Raw genomic sequence first — 14,700 nt, 5'->3', positions numbered from 1 at the left:
TCTGTCAGAGTAAGACCTACTTTATAAATCATGCTGTCTATTTATTTATTTATTCATTTATTTATTTTTCTCCCAGAGAGTAGAACTGCCTGATAGTCCACGCTCGACCTTCTTACTGGCCTTCAGTCCAGACAGGTACCTAACACTTAGCTGTAGCTTAAGCTTTCTGTACTCTTGACTTAGCGTGATCATCCAGATTCATTCCTAGAGATTCTCTGAAGCACTGGATGAATATATGAAGATGTGTATATATGCATGTGTACATATATTTGTGTATGAACGGGAGCACTGTGTCAAAACTAGAAGACTTTAAAAATCAGAATATTTCTGTTGCGTATAGACAAATTGCCTAACAGGCATATCTTAATTTATTTGTAGTTAGGGAATAGTGTCAGTTTTTGTGGTTCAAAACTGGTAAAATTCGTTTCTCTGCCAATGTTTCTTAATTATGTCTACATTTTGACTCTCTAGGACTCTCTTGGCATCCACACATGTGAACCATAACATCTATATCACAGAGGTTAAGACTGGCAAGTGTGTTCACTCTCTGATTGGACACCGCCGTACGCCATGGTGTGTCACTTTTCACCCCACCATCTCAGGCCTTATTGCTTCTGGTTGCCTAGATGGGGAAGTTAGGATTTGGGATTTACATGTAAGTATTTTCTTAGGCTTCTTTTTTTCTTTGGTATTTTAAACACAGACGTATTTGCCTTTGGATTCTTACTTCTGGTTGAGAAACTAACCGCCCTCTTGGACTTAATCTGAGTCTATGATAGTTACTGCTCACTTGATAGATGGACGTTGCTAGTTCCTACTTCTCCACTATAAAGTAGACATACTAACATTTTCTCCTATCTGTTTTATTTAACATTGTTTGGAAGGAGGCTCTCAAATGAGTTCAGTATGGACTTCCACTGTCTTAGATCACTCTGTTCATGCTCATCAAAGCAAGATGCTGCTTGTCTCAATGATTGGCTAGTGAGTTGCTCTGAACTGTTTGTACCAAGCTGGACTTTTCACAGGTGTCAGAAACAAGAACTGAGTGGAGGCCTTGTAATTGACTTGAAGACAGTAATATTTTTCTTAAATTATTGGCACTGATACATTGCTGTTCTTACACATTAATTCATAGAGGACATGTTTAAAGTAAACTTTGTGAAAATTATTTTGTCTTAAATGGTCTTGCTGTTTATCCCTGGCTGGTCTAAAACTTACTATGTAGACCAGGCCACCCTCAAACTGACCAAGATCCACATGCTTCTGCCTTCTGAGTGCTGGGATTAAAGTCAATACCGCTGCACTGCTGTGCTTTGATAAAGACAGTAGCTGCAAATGGAGATAGACCCTCGGGACTCAGACCCAGGGCTCATCCCTGTAAAGCATGTAACCTACCCCTGAGCTGTGTGACTCCTTATTGGACTTTTTCTTTTTCCCTCCCTCCCTCCCTCCCCTCCCTTTCCCCCTTGCCTCTTTTTTTTTGTTTTTTTTTTTTTGTTTTTGAGACAAGGTGTCACTATATAGTCCAGGTTGGCCTGGAACTCCCTATGTAGAACAGGCTAGTCTCACAATTTGTGGCAGTCTTCTTGCCTTAGGTTCCTAAGTGCTGGGATTATAGCTGTGAGCCATCATACTTAAGTCTTCAGTGTAATTTTCTTGAAGTGGATTCTTCATCTATTGGCAGTTTATAATCTGAGAATATTTGGGATTGGTTCATTTGCAGGGTGGCAGTGAAAGCTGGTTCACAGATAGCAACAATGCCATAGCATCCTTGGCCTTCCATCCTACGGCTCAACTCCTACTGATTGCCACTGCCAATGAGATCCACTTCTGGGATTGGAGTCGGCGGGAGCCCTTTGCTGTAGTGAAGACAGCTAGTGAGATGGAGCGCGTCCGGTAAGTGCACCAGACTGACATGCTAGAACATTACAACTGCTGTCATCTCAGGAGACAGGCTGTTTATCCTAATTTAGGGAACTCATTAGTCCTTTTCAGGGTGGTTTGTTATCACCACTCCCAGAAACAGTTCATTTTGTTTCTTGCCTGCCCTTTATTGTCCTCATCTTGTGGTCTCTACAAATCAGAGTTATTAGGTAGAATCTTACTTAGGTTCAGAGCTGTCTGCATTTGGGATTACCTTTTGGGAAGACTTTCAAAAATATATGGATGATTTAAGATAGCTTGATGGCTGCTTGCTCACTATTGGCAATTTATATTTATTAAATTGCAAAATAGAAATATAAATATATCAAATCTGTTAACTATACTTATTTATCTTTTGAGATCAAAGTATACTTGGTGGCTGCGGGTATGGTGGCACACGTCTGTAATCTCAGGATTCTGATATTTAAGATAGGCATATCTTGAGTTCATAACCAACCTGGGCTACACAGGGAGTCTCACGCCTTCCTGAATTAGTTAGCAAGACCCTGTCTCAAAAAAACCAAAATATCAGTCTGGCTGTAGTGATGTATACTTTTAATCCCAGAACTTGGGCAGCAGAGGCAGGTGATCTCTGTGAGTTCAAGGCCAGCCTGGTCTACATAGCAAGTTTCAGGATAGCCAAAATTACATAGTGAGACCCTGTCTTGAAAAAATAGTAACAAAGAAGCAAAAAAAAAAAAAAAAAAAATACCAAAACCGTAATTGAGCTTGAGATGTAATGAGATTGTCAGCTCTTACATATATGACCTTGGATTCAGTTCTCAGCACTACAAAATCAAGACATCTGTTGCCTAAATTAGACTGGATACATTGTTTTCTTTGGGTATTTTTTTAACAGTTTTATGGCTGGATATAGGCTTTTTCTAGATTTCAGCCATATCACTTGATACTGATACTTTATTGTCTCTGGGTGCTAAATTTTTTGCCAGTGTGATAGGTGAGTGAAGGGAGACCTGAATCTGCGTGACAGCATTCTGACCTACCACTTCAATGGGCTCTTCCCTGTTAGACAAATGCATATTTAGTGTAGCTGCTTACTGTGATGCAAACCTGGGTGATTTTCAAAACTGAAATCATGGCCTGAAGATGTAGCTCAGTTGGTATAGACTTGTATTGCACGAGTGAAGTTCAGAATTTGATCCCTAGGACCACATAAAGTGAGTGTGTTGGTACACACCTGTAATCCCACTGGGTGGATAGAGGCAGGAGGATCAAAAGTTCAAGGTCATCTACAACTGTGTGTTGATGTGTAAGCTAGCCTGGGATATATAAGACCCTGTCTCAAAAAAAGAAAGAATGTGGGGGGCTGGAGAGATGACTCAGCGGTTAAGAGCACTTACTGTTCTTCCAGAGGACCCACATTCAATTCACAGCACCCACGTGGCAGCTCACAACAATTGTCTGTAACTCTAGTTCCAGGGGAGCTGACACCCTCAAAAAGATATACATGCAGGCAGAACACCAATGCACATAAAATTAAATAGTAAATTTAAAAAGGAAAGTGAAATCTCTTTATTAATACATATTTCTTTACATTAGGAAGCAACGTAAGCCTTATTTTAATGTCTTTAAAACAGGAATCTGAGGCAAGAACATTTGTGAGTTTGAATGTGACTTGGGCTACATAGACTATCTCCAGGAGAGAGAGAGACAGAGAGGGAAGAAAGTTTTGAAAGCATGAAGTGGGCTGTCTGGCGCCATTTCTCAGTTAACATTTGTTTTTCTCTACTTTTCTTTTGTGATTTCAGTCTGGTTAGATTTGATCCACTTGGACACTACTTACTGACAGCAATCGTTAACCCTTCTAATCAGCAGGTAAGAATCCAGCAGTTCTGAGTTTGAGGCCAGGCTGGTCTACAAGAACTAGTTCCAGGACAGGCTCCAAAGCTACAGAGAAACCCTGTCTCAAAAAACAAAAACAGAATCCAGCAGTTCTAACTCTCTCTGAACTATAATTCTGATAATATTATTCTTTCTTTAGTATTATATGTCTATTAGATATTATATTTATTATTATTAAAATATAATTCTAGTTATAATTTAATTCTTAATACGTCAGTAGTTTTTCCATTGAGATTTTAGTTATTTTCTAATGAGATCGTCAAAAGTTACCAACAGGGTTTTGACAGGAGAATCAGTTCTCTATTCCTTGTGACTGTATCATGAGAAGTAAACCTTGTCAGCATTGGAGAAATGTCTCAGTTGTTAAGAGTAGCATACTGCTATTGAAAAGGACCTGAGTTCCATTCTTAGTTCCCATGTTAGGTGCTTATAACTGTCCATAACTTTATTTCTGAGGAATTAATGCCCTTTTCTGGTCAGATGTGTACAGAGACCCACAGACACATACAAGACCAACCAACCAACCAGCCATAATGTGTCTAAATATTGTGTGGGTAATTTGCTTGAATGTGTGTCTGTACTGTGTGTGCAGTGACCACAGAGGCTAGAAGAGGACATTAGATCTCCTAGAACTGGAATTAAGCCAGTTGTGAACCACCATGTGGATACTGGGAACCAGTTCTCTGCCAAAAGCAACAATGTTTTTAACCTCTGAGCCATCTCTCCAGCTCCTAAAAGTAAATCTGGAAAACAAACAGACAAAAGGTGAGGCGGCTGGAGCTGGAGCTGGAGCTGGAGCTGGAGCTGGAGCTGGAGCTGGAGCTGGAGCTGGAGCTGGAGCTGGAGCTGGAGCTGGAGCTGGAGCTGGAGCTGCACCTGCTGTTTTTCAGGGCCCTGGTTTGATTCTTAGCAGGCAGGCAGCAGTTCACAGCTGTCTGTGACTCCAGCTCTACGCTAGCCGACTCTCTTCTGATCTCTGGGGTACCAGACATGTATGTGGCACAAATGAATACATGCAGGCAAAATCTCATAATAAAATAAAATAAAAATAAATCTTTAAAAAAAGAATGAAAGAACTTGTCTTCATCATGCTTGTCACTCATGTGCCTCTGGCTGGTTGGTGTTTTGTTTTCCTCACTGCTTCTGTGCCACAGAGATGCCTTTTATAAAATAATTATTATGCCAATTGTATTCATTCAGATATGTTGCCAATTAGAAATGAATAATTTAATACCATATGATGGTTTTTAGTCTGAAGTCGATTAGTTTTCAGGACCTCATAGGGAAAGAGTTTTTGCTAATCAATGAAGGTGAGTCTCCTTGGATGATTACCAGTTTTAAGCTTGTCTTGATTTGTTTGGAGGTTCTACCTAATTGTTCTTCTCTACCCTCTCCTCCTGCTGGTCCACGTTCCAGGGTGACGATGAACCAGAAATTCCTATAGATGGAACAGAATTATCTCACTACCGCCAGCGTGCTCTCCTGCAATCACAGCCAGTTCGCCGGACACCTCTCCTTCACAATTTCCTGCATATGCTGTCCTCCCGTTCCTCTGGCATCCAGGTGGGAGAGCAAAGCACAGTACAAGATTCTGCTACCCCCTCACCCCCACCGCCTCCCCCTCAGCCCTCCACGGAGCGTCCCAGGACTTCCGCTTACATCAGGCTCCGACAGCGGGTCAGTTACCCCACCACAGTTGAGTGCTGCCAGCACCCTGGGATCCTGTGCCTTTGCAGTCGGTGTGCTGGCACTCGAGTTCCTTCCCTCTTGCCACACCAGGACAGTGTGCCCCCTGCTTCTGCCAGAGCTACTACCCCTTCCTTTTCTTTTGTACAGACCGAGCCCTTCCATCCCCCGGAGCAGGCTTCGTCAACGCAGCAGGACCAGGGCCTCCTGAACCGGCCGTCTGCCTTCAGTACAGTCCAGAGCAGCACTGCGGGCAACACGCTCCGCAACCTCAGTCTGGGTCCTACCCGTCGCTCTTTGGGGGGCCCTTTGTCTAGCCACCCTTCTAGGTATCACAGAGAACTAGCCCCTGGGCTGACAGGTTCTGAGTGGACCCGGACAGTACTCACTCTGAACTCACGCTCCGAGGCAGAGTCTATGCCCCCGCCCAGGACCAGTGCCTCTTCCGTGAGTTTGCTGTCTGTGCTGAGACAACAGGAAGGCGGCTCTCAGGCGTCTGTGTACACTTCAGCCACAGAAGGAAGGGGTTTTCCATCATCAGGGCTGGCTACTGAGTCAGATGGAGGGAATGGTTCTAGCCAAAACAATTCGGGCAACATTCGCCATGAGCTTCAATGTGATCTGAGACGCTTCTTTTTGGAGTATGACAGACTGCAGGAACTGGATCAGAGCCTGAGTGGGGAAGCTCCCCAGACCCAACAGACCCAGGAAATGCTCAATAATAACATTGAATCTGAGAGGCCAGGTCCTTCCCATCAGCCCACCCCACACAGCAGTGAGAACAACTCCAACCTCTCTCGGGGCCATCTTAATCGCTGCCGTGCTTGCCATAATCTTCTGACTTTCAATAGTGATACCCTGCGCTGGGAAAGAACCGCACCTAACTACTCATCTGGGGAGGCTAACTCTTCCTGGCACATCTCTACCACCTTTGAGGGCATGCCACCAAGTGGCAATCAGTTGCCACCTCTTGAGCGGACCGAGGGCCAAACACCTAGCTCCAGCAGGCTGGAGTTGAGCAGCTCAGCTAGTCCACAAGAGGAGAGGACTGTGGGGGTGGCCTTTAACCAGGAGACAGGCCACTGGGAACGAATCTATACCCAATCCAGCAGATCTGGAACTGTATCACAGGAGGCCTTACATCAAGATATGCCTGAAGAAAGTTCAGAGGAAGACTCCCTCAGGAGGTAAGCAGCTGCTGTCCTCTGTTCTACCTTTCTGCCTCCTCTTCTACCCATCGTCCTTCTAGTTCTGAAATATCTGGGACCCACATATTTGGTTCCTTGCATCATCTTGGGAGATCTTGCTCTGGTGACAGAGATAGGATCAGCCCTAGTGGTGTGAGTCAGTTGCTGAACTGGTTTATTTTAGGCTTGAAAGGAGGGGGTGTAGATTGGATTAGAGAGGCATAAGGATATAGAATTGTTGATTCTCTTCGCCTCGCCCTTTGACTGAAATATAGGTGTAGGGCTGGTTGTTGTGATGAGAGAATTGTCCCAGGGGACTGTTACAGTGAAATTAAGAAGAGAGAGAAAGACCTAGAGTGGAGAGGGATATTTTGTTTAGCTTATTGCGCGGCCTCTTCTTTGAATGTATTGTTTTGAACCAGCTCAATAAGAGGCTGAAGAATTCCATGTAAGAATAGATGTACATCAAGGAAAAAATATTTTTTTAACTAGATTTATGTTTTTGTACAACACCTTGGCTGCCCATTTGCATTTTTGGTTGGTTGGTTGGTTGGTTTGGTTTTGATAGTGATTGAACTTCTACCTCGAAATTCTTTGAATGGGCATTCCAGATGGCCATTTACATCAGGGTGGGGGAAATAAGAGTTCATGGAAAGAAGACCTCTCTATACATGGATTGGCATCCCAGTCAGCTCTCTTAAAAGAGACAGAGTAGGAGTACTAAACCACCCACCTTATCTTCCACGAATGGCTAAATAACACCTATTTTGATTTATTAGGGACTTCTTTCTGTAATTATATAAAGGGCAAATCTAGCATAATTACCAACTCCCAGAATGATTTTGGAGCCAAACAACTTATTGCTCTACATTATATCTTCTGTTGAAGCAACTGAAGTTTCTCTAACATAAGCTAAGAAGGGTAGGAATACGGATTGTGCACATTGTGTACTTGTTATTTTGGAGGATGCTTTAGTCGGTCATTTAGTCAATAACATTAGTAAAATGGTTACAATTTTTCCAGCACTGTGCTAGGCACTGTGCCCATTGAAGTATACAGTGGTACTGCGGAGGCAAGGCATATTTACATGAAATCTGTCACAACTCTAAAAAATTACGTCCTTATTTATTGTGTATGTGGGGATGGTATGTGTGCCATGGCACATATGTAGAGGACAGAGGGCAGCTTTTGGTAATAGGCTTGTCTTTTTATACCATGTAGGTCCTAGGGTCATCAGGCATGGTGGCAAGCACCTTTAACCTACTTAGCCTCCTCACTGTCTCCACTCTGGTGCTTCTTTGTGTGCTACTGATACTAAATAGAGTCTAAGCAGAAAAACAAAAAGCAGAAAAACAAACAAAACTAGTTTAACTTTAACAAAACGAAACAATTACCAAAACAAAGGTTATATAATGTCCAATAATGAAAAATTAGTAAGACTTGGAGAAGGAGAGGCCATTTTCTTTTAGGGTAATGCACATTCTCCAGGAGATAATATATTATGTGATGCATGCAGAATAGTGGGAATAGGGAGTTTGGCTGGATGCCACAAGTAGACAAAATAACAAGGTTGTTTCTGTGCCTGAGTAGACCAGCCTTTTGGGGAACATGTCTGGATTCCTAGCTTGGAATATTTACCTTTGCTTACGGGTCCATATCAGGAGCCTGGGACTCTTCTTGAGAGGCAAAAAGTCAGCCAGCACAATGCCTGACATGTTGTTGGCACTCAGAAATTATTAAAAGCAGTTAAGAAGCAGTCAAGGACTGTCTTCAGCTACTGACATTAGAAGAACTGAGCCTTTGGTCAGTGTTGGTTCATCTTGCTTTAACATGATATGGTGTTCTATTGAATAATTCCAAATGGCTTAAAATGATCCCTACTGTATGCAGAGCATTAAAGATACCAGCTAAGGAGGGCCTACTATGTAAGGTACCACCATATTCTTGCTTTGAGGTAGTTGGGACTAGAGGCTGGGGAATTCTGGGAGACATAATTTATGATTTCTACAACAGTTCTATGCAAGGCAGGTATTAAATTTCTTTTTTTTTTTTTTTTTTTTTTTTTTTTTTTTTTTTGAGACAGGGTTTCTCTGTAGCTTTGAAGCCTATCCTGGAACTCACTCAGTAGACTAGACTGGCCTTGAATTTACAGAGATCAGCTTGCAACCACCTCCCAAATGCTGGGATTAAAGGCATGCACCACCACTGCCCGGTTTAAGTTTCTTATTTTGCAGTTAAGAAAAGTGAGTCCCAGCTGGGCGGTGGATCTCTGTGAGTTTGAGGCCAGCCTGGTCTACAAGAGCTAGTTCCAGGACATGCTCCAAAGCTACAGAGAAACCCTGTCTAGAAAAACAAAAAAAAAAAAAAAAAAAAAAAGAAAAAAAGAAAGAAAGAAAGAAAGAAAAGTGAGTCCCTTAGAGAAGTCAGAATTTCTTTGTTTGTTTGTTTGGTTTTTTTTTGTTTTACTTTTCAAGGATTTATATTCCACTTCTCTTGTGGAGTTGCATTTTTTGTAACTTTTTTTCTAAACATTTATTTATTTGTTATGTATGCAATGTTCTTCCTTCATTTTTTTTTCTGACTTGCCTGCAAGTCAGAAGAGGACACCAGATCTCATAGATGGTTGTGAGCCGTCATGTGATTGATGGGAATTGAACTTAGGACCTCTGGAAGAGCAGTCAGTGCTCTTAACCACTGAGCCGTCTCTCCAACCCCCAGAATTTCGTGTTGAAGTTCTCTTAGCATGGGACCTTAGGAGATGGCTCAGTGGCTGAGAATTCATAAGTAAGTATGCGTACACCAGAAGAGAATATTAGAATTAGGTCCCCTGCAACTGGATGGTGTTAGGAATTGAATCTGGGTTCTTGGCAAGAACAAGTGCTCTTAACTGCTGAGACATCTCCCCTTCTCCCGGGCTCTCTCCTTTTTTGGCATTGGTTTTTCTTTCTTGTCTTTTCTTGCTTTCTTGTCTTTTCTTGGTTGCTTGCTTTCTTTCTTTTTTTTTTTTCCTCCAGACAGGGTTTCTCTGTGTAGTCCTGACTGTCCTGGAACTCATTCTGCAGACCAGGCTGGCTTTGAACTTAGAGATTTGCTTGGTTCTGCCTCCTGAGTACTGGTATTAAAGGCATGCACTGCCACTGCTTGGCCCATTTTAAAATTTATATGTGTGGTGTATGCATATATATGTTCCCATGTGGATGTCAGAGGCAGAGGATAACTTCTATCTTGTGGGACCCAGAGAATCAAGCTCAGGTCATCAGACTTTACCCATTGAATTATCTTGCTGGTTGTTGGCTAATCATTTTTTGAGTAGGCTTTTAAAGTCCTAGAAACTCTTAAGGATCTATCAGAAACTCTTGTTTTAATATATTTTCTTTTTTCTTAGTGATAAAAAGTAGTTCGTGCTGTTACTTAAATGACATTAAACTTTTTAAAAGATATGTTGTAGGGCTGAGAGTACAGTTAAGTAACAGAGAAGCTGCATATAGTATGCATGAAGGAAGCTCTGTCCCCAGCACTGAGACTTGTGTATACATGCATGCACATTGTGTATAGTCTTGTCACCTTGTGATAAATTGTTTTTTTTTTCTTTTAAGATATACAAATAATGCATAATTCTCATTTAATGTGGTATTGATACTACTTAGGGAATCATTTTACAAAAGCTAGCATATAGTATATTATAAGGAATGACAGCTGGCTTAGAAATGAGGCATATTGTAAGATATTTTAAATGTATATTGTCAAAGTAAAGCCATTACTTACAAATTGAATGGCTGCACTCTGGCGTAAATTACAAACAGATGCTAACTAAACCCTCACTTAAACTACCTTCTAAAGATGCCTTAGTGCCTGCCTGGTGAGCCAGCTCATGCTCCTGGTTTCCAGCAGATGTCACTGTTGGGCAAGAAAAGGATGTTCTCAGGGTCTGTGTAGGAGGTAGACTCTTACAACAAAGCCCATTTTTATAGGTGACTATTGTTGGTAAGTGCATGGACTTCATAAAAGGTTGTACTTGAAGGTAGAGGGTTTTGTTTTTTGCTTCCTAGTAAGAAATGGGCTGTGGAAATATGTTTTTCTCTTTTCATGCTACAGGGACAATTGCTGTGTGTGCAAAAGTATTACTAAGCACATCTGTATTCCAGTAGAGCTCTGTGCTGCTGAGGGGTAGGGTGTCTCCTTTTCTTGTGGGCAGAGGACAAGCTGTTTGTGTAGTTTGATTCCACCTTACACCTTGGGTAGCAAGCCTTTTGTTTCACTTTCATAAACACCCTTTTTGGTCTAGGAGAAGATCATTTTGAGGATTTTTTGACCTTTGAAATGCTTTTTTTTTTTTTTTTTTTTTTTTGATACAGGGTTTTACTATTTAGCTCTGACTGGCTTGGAACTTGCTAAGTAGACGAGGTTCTGGAACTCACAGAGATCCCTATGTCTCTGCCTCCTGAGTGCTGGAATTAAAGGCATCTGTCACCATGATTGCTTGAAATGGTATTTTGAAACTAGAAGGAACCAGAGTTTTTAGTTCAACCTCTCCCATTCTTCTCCTTTCCTTCAATGCTAGGGATTCTTCCTGGGCCTCCTACATCCTAAGCTGGGAGGTACTGAGAGTAGAGGTGCGATCTGAACTCTTCGGAACACCTTTTCTTCACTCGTTTGTTTAGAGACATCATTGGGAGAATGATCTTCCTGTATCTACTTCTCTTAAGTGCTTATATTACAGGTGTGTGCCACCAATCCCAGTTTACATGGTACTGGGTTCAAACCCAGGACTTTAATGAATGATGGGTAAACACTATGCCTGAGTTGCATCCCCAGCCCTTGCACTTCATTTAAGACCCTGTCTTAAAAACAAAAGGCTGTGTTCTGAGAACTGATGCTTTTGATCTTTCCTTTTCTCTGATGATGAATAGAGACCAAGAAGTATGGTGATGACCAAAGCGTTAAAATTTAGTCCAAAACATCAAAGGTAAGAGTTAGATGCCTTCAGTGGATTTTCAAGTTTCTTAGATTTTGTAAGAGGTTGCTTTGGAGTTTACAGGCTGAAACTCCAAACTTCAGCCCCCTGAAGTTCTGTGAGCTACTCAGTTTGTTAGTTACATGGGGTTTTCCCAGGGGTGCTCAACCAAAACACCATATCTGAAGGAAAATAAATGAATATGTGAACAAGTTATAGGTCTACAAGAGGGTGAAAGCAACCAAGAAATTAGGCAAATACAAGTTTTGCCTTATTTAGAAAGGGATCCAGCTTTTTTTTTTCTTGTGCATTGACCTAACTGGTCTTGACACTGTTGCCAAATGACTGACAGAAACAATTTAAAGGAGAAATACTTTATTGTGGCTCATAGTTTGGAGAACACAGTCCATCACTGTGGGGGAAGACATAGCAGCAGGCTACACAGTATGGTAGTATTAATTATGCAGCAGCTGATTGTTTCATGGTGCCCATCAGAAAGCAGAAAACTTGGACCAGAACTTGAGCAGTGCTGCAACTCATAAGGTCAGCTGGATTCCAGGCCCTCTATATAGAAGGTCTCAAATAGTGTCACTAGCTAGGAACCAACTATTCACATGCAAGGGCCCATTAAAAGCATTTCACTTTCAGATTGTAACAGACAGACAGCTTCTTTAGATGGAGAATATGCTCAACTTGTTATTCAGGACATAGTACAAAGCTAAGAGTAGTAAAAGCCATGCAAAACTGATTCTCTGAGTTCAATCCTCAGAAGGCACAGTGGAAGGGGAGGACTCTGAAGTTATCCACTACCCTCCACCACGTGTGTGCCACAGTACACAGGCTTCACCACTTATATACCCCTCCTGCAACTTCCTTTCCAGAACCTTCCCTGAGGACTCAGACAATCACTTCTTCCTGTTTGCTGCTTGGCTACTAGATATTTCTTTATTCCATTGATGACAGGAAATTATCTTTACCTTTTTCTTTTTTCATGTGTGTGTGCTTATCTGTCTGTCTGTCTGTCTATGTGTGTGCATGCAAATGCTAGAGGTCAACGTGAATTTTTCTATGACTCTCCACCATATTTATGTGTTTTTGAGGGAAGGTCTCCCTATTCAGTTTGGCTTGGCGTAGAACAAACACAATGTAGACAGGCTGGGCTCAAACTCACCGAGATCCTTCCACCTGCCTCTGTCTCATGAGTGCTGAGATTAAAGGCCTGTGTCACCATATCTAGCTTTGGCCTTACTTTTTCATACAGGATCTTACTAAACCAGAATTCACTAATTGGCTGGAGTGGCTGGCTGGACAAACTCCTAGGACCCTCCTCTCTTTGCCTTCCAGTGCTAGAATTAGAGGTACATCCTGTGATGAGCCCACTAAAAGTAGTAATTATGTAAAACTCTCTGCTATCTCTTGAATACTACCTGGTTCTCAGTAGTTACATTGTAAATATTGGTTGAATTGAGTAAGTCGAGTTAAAATTGTGTAACTTTTTTATATGAGTGGTATTAGTGATATTAAACCAACGGCCTTGAGTGTACCAGGCAAGCACTCAACCACCGAGCTTCATTTCCAGCCTTGTTAATTAATTTTAATTAAAATGGTTTTTGTGTTATTATTGTGTGTACATGCATGCATGCTTTCTGGGAAGGGGCAGGTGCCATAGTGAGCCTTTGGAGGTCAGAAGACAAATTTGCAGTCTGATATCTCCTCTTCTGTATTTTACATGGGACCCAAGGATTGAACTTGAGTCATTAGGCTTGTTTAGCACGAGTCTTAAGTTTTTAGTTGTTCTTGCTGATTTGTTTAGGCTGACCTTAGTCTCACTGTGACCCATGTTGTTCTACTCGTTGGCCTCCCTAGGATGTAGGAGTTCAATTACCTACCTGCACCATGGTACCCAACTTGCATTCCTTATTTTGGTGTGAAAAATTAATCTTGTTTTCCCTTTTTGGTAAAAAAAAATTAAAAGATCCATAATATATTAATTTAATTGACTTTTTGACTTTTCTTTTTCATTTTGTTTATTTTTTTGAGACAGGGTTTCTCTGTGGAGTTCTGGTTGGCTTGGAACTCACTCTTTAGACCACTCTGACTTTGAACTCACCTGCCTTTGCCTCCTGAGTGCTGGGTTTAAAGGCGTGTGTCCCTACTGCCCTGTTATCATTTTTAATTTTTTTTTTATTTTACGTGCATTGGTGTTTTGCTTGCAAATATGAGGTCCCTTAGAACTGGAGCTGCTGACAGTTGGGAGCAACCGTGTGGGTGCTGAGAATTGAACCCAGGTCCTCTGGAAGAGCGGTCAGTGCTCTTAACCTCTGAACCATCTCTCCAGCCCCTCATTATAATTTTTGAGACATAGTATTATGTGTTCCACTTTGGTCTCCAGATAGCTGAAGGCTGTCCTTGAGTTCATGATTCGCCTTCCAACATCTCTCAAAGTGCTGTTAGTAAAGGTGTGTACCAGCATATTCAGCTCATGTCTTTTCATCTTAGAGTGAATCATTGGTTCAAGAAATACATGCTGAATAAATGAAGTGACATTACTTACAGTAAAGATACACGTTCTAGAAATGCTCCCAGGTGGCCTGAATTTGTTGTTCTGTTTCACTGTGGTGCTGGGTTCCTGATTATCAACTGGTTGTGCTGAAGCCTGTAAAAAGTCTCTGGCATCTGACCAGATGCCCTTCACATTGATTGCCCACTGATGACTGAGTACATTCTTTGATCATGGTGTTTAGCATCTCAGTGATACTTTATCTCTGCTGGTCAATGTTGGAAATTTTTTCTGTATTAAGATTGATACAGGTTAGTTGATAGAATGCTTACCTAGCAAGAATGAAGTCCTGAATTGTATTCCTAGCACTGAATAAACAAGGTGTGGTGGTATATACCTTGGTAGATAGAAATAGGAAGATTATAGTTCAGGATCATCCTTTGATGGCTAGCTTGGACTACATGAAACTCTCAAAACAGATAGATGATGTTAAATATGGCCAGAACCCAACTTTGCTTGGAGCAACCCATTGTGGGGGCTGTATTTGTGGTCTTAGTATTTGATAAAGTTCAAAATTAAATGTGTAA

At 41.6% G+C, this 14,700-nt stretch overlaps 1 protein-coding gene across 6 annotated transcripts in view; it reads left to right on the top strand.

Moving 5' to 3' along the window:
* The window catches only part of Ambra1 (autophagy and beclin 1 regulator 1), a 196,660-nt gene that overhangs the window by 44,895 nt on the left and 137,065 nt on the right, over window positions 1–14,700 (top strand). For 4 of the 6 annotated variants that reach the window (XM_038329514.2, XM_038329517.2, XM_038329513.2 and 1 more), the window contains 5 exons: window positions 77–135; window positions 472–655; window positions 1,724–1,896; window positions 3,693–3,759; window positions 5,203–6,659. In XM_038329514.2, the coding sequence (XP_038185442.1) occupies window positions 77–135; window positions 472–655; window positions 1,724–1,896; window positions 3,693–3,759; window positions 5,203–6,659 (1,940 nt within the window). The remainder of the gene's footprint in view (window positions 1–76; window positions 136–471; window positions 656–1,723; window positions 1,897–3,692; window positions 3,760–5,202; window positions 6,660–14,700) is intronic. The other 2 variants (XM_042055058.1, XM_042055057.1) reach the window with 1 other exon arrangement.

This window comes from Arvicola amphibius, chromosome 5, assembly GCF_903992535.2.
Source record: "Arvicola amphibius chromosome 5, mArvAmp1.2, whole genome shotgun sequence".
NCBI lineage: Eukaryota > Metazoa > Chordata > Mammalia > Rodentia > Cricetidae > Arvicola > Arvicola amphibius.
Note: the sequence above shows the minus strand (reverse complement) of the source record. Positions and strands in the feature narration are given on the sequence as shown.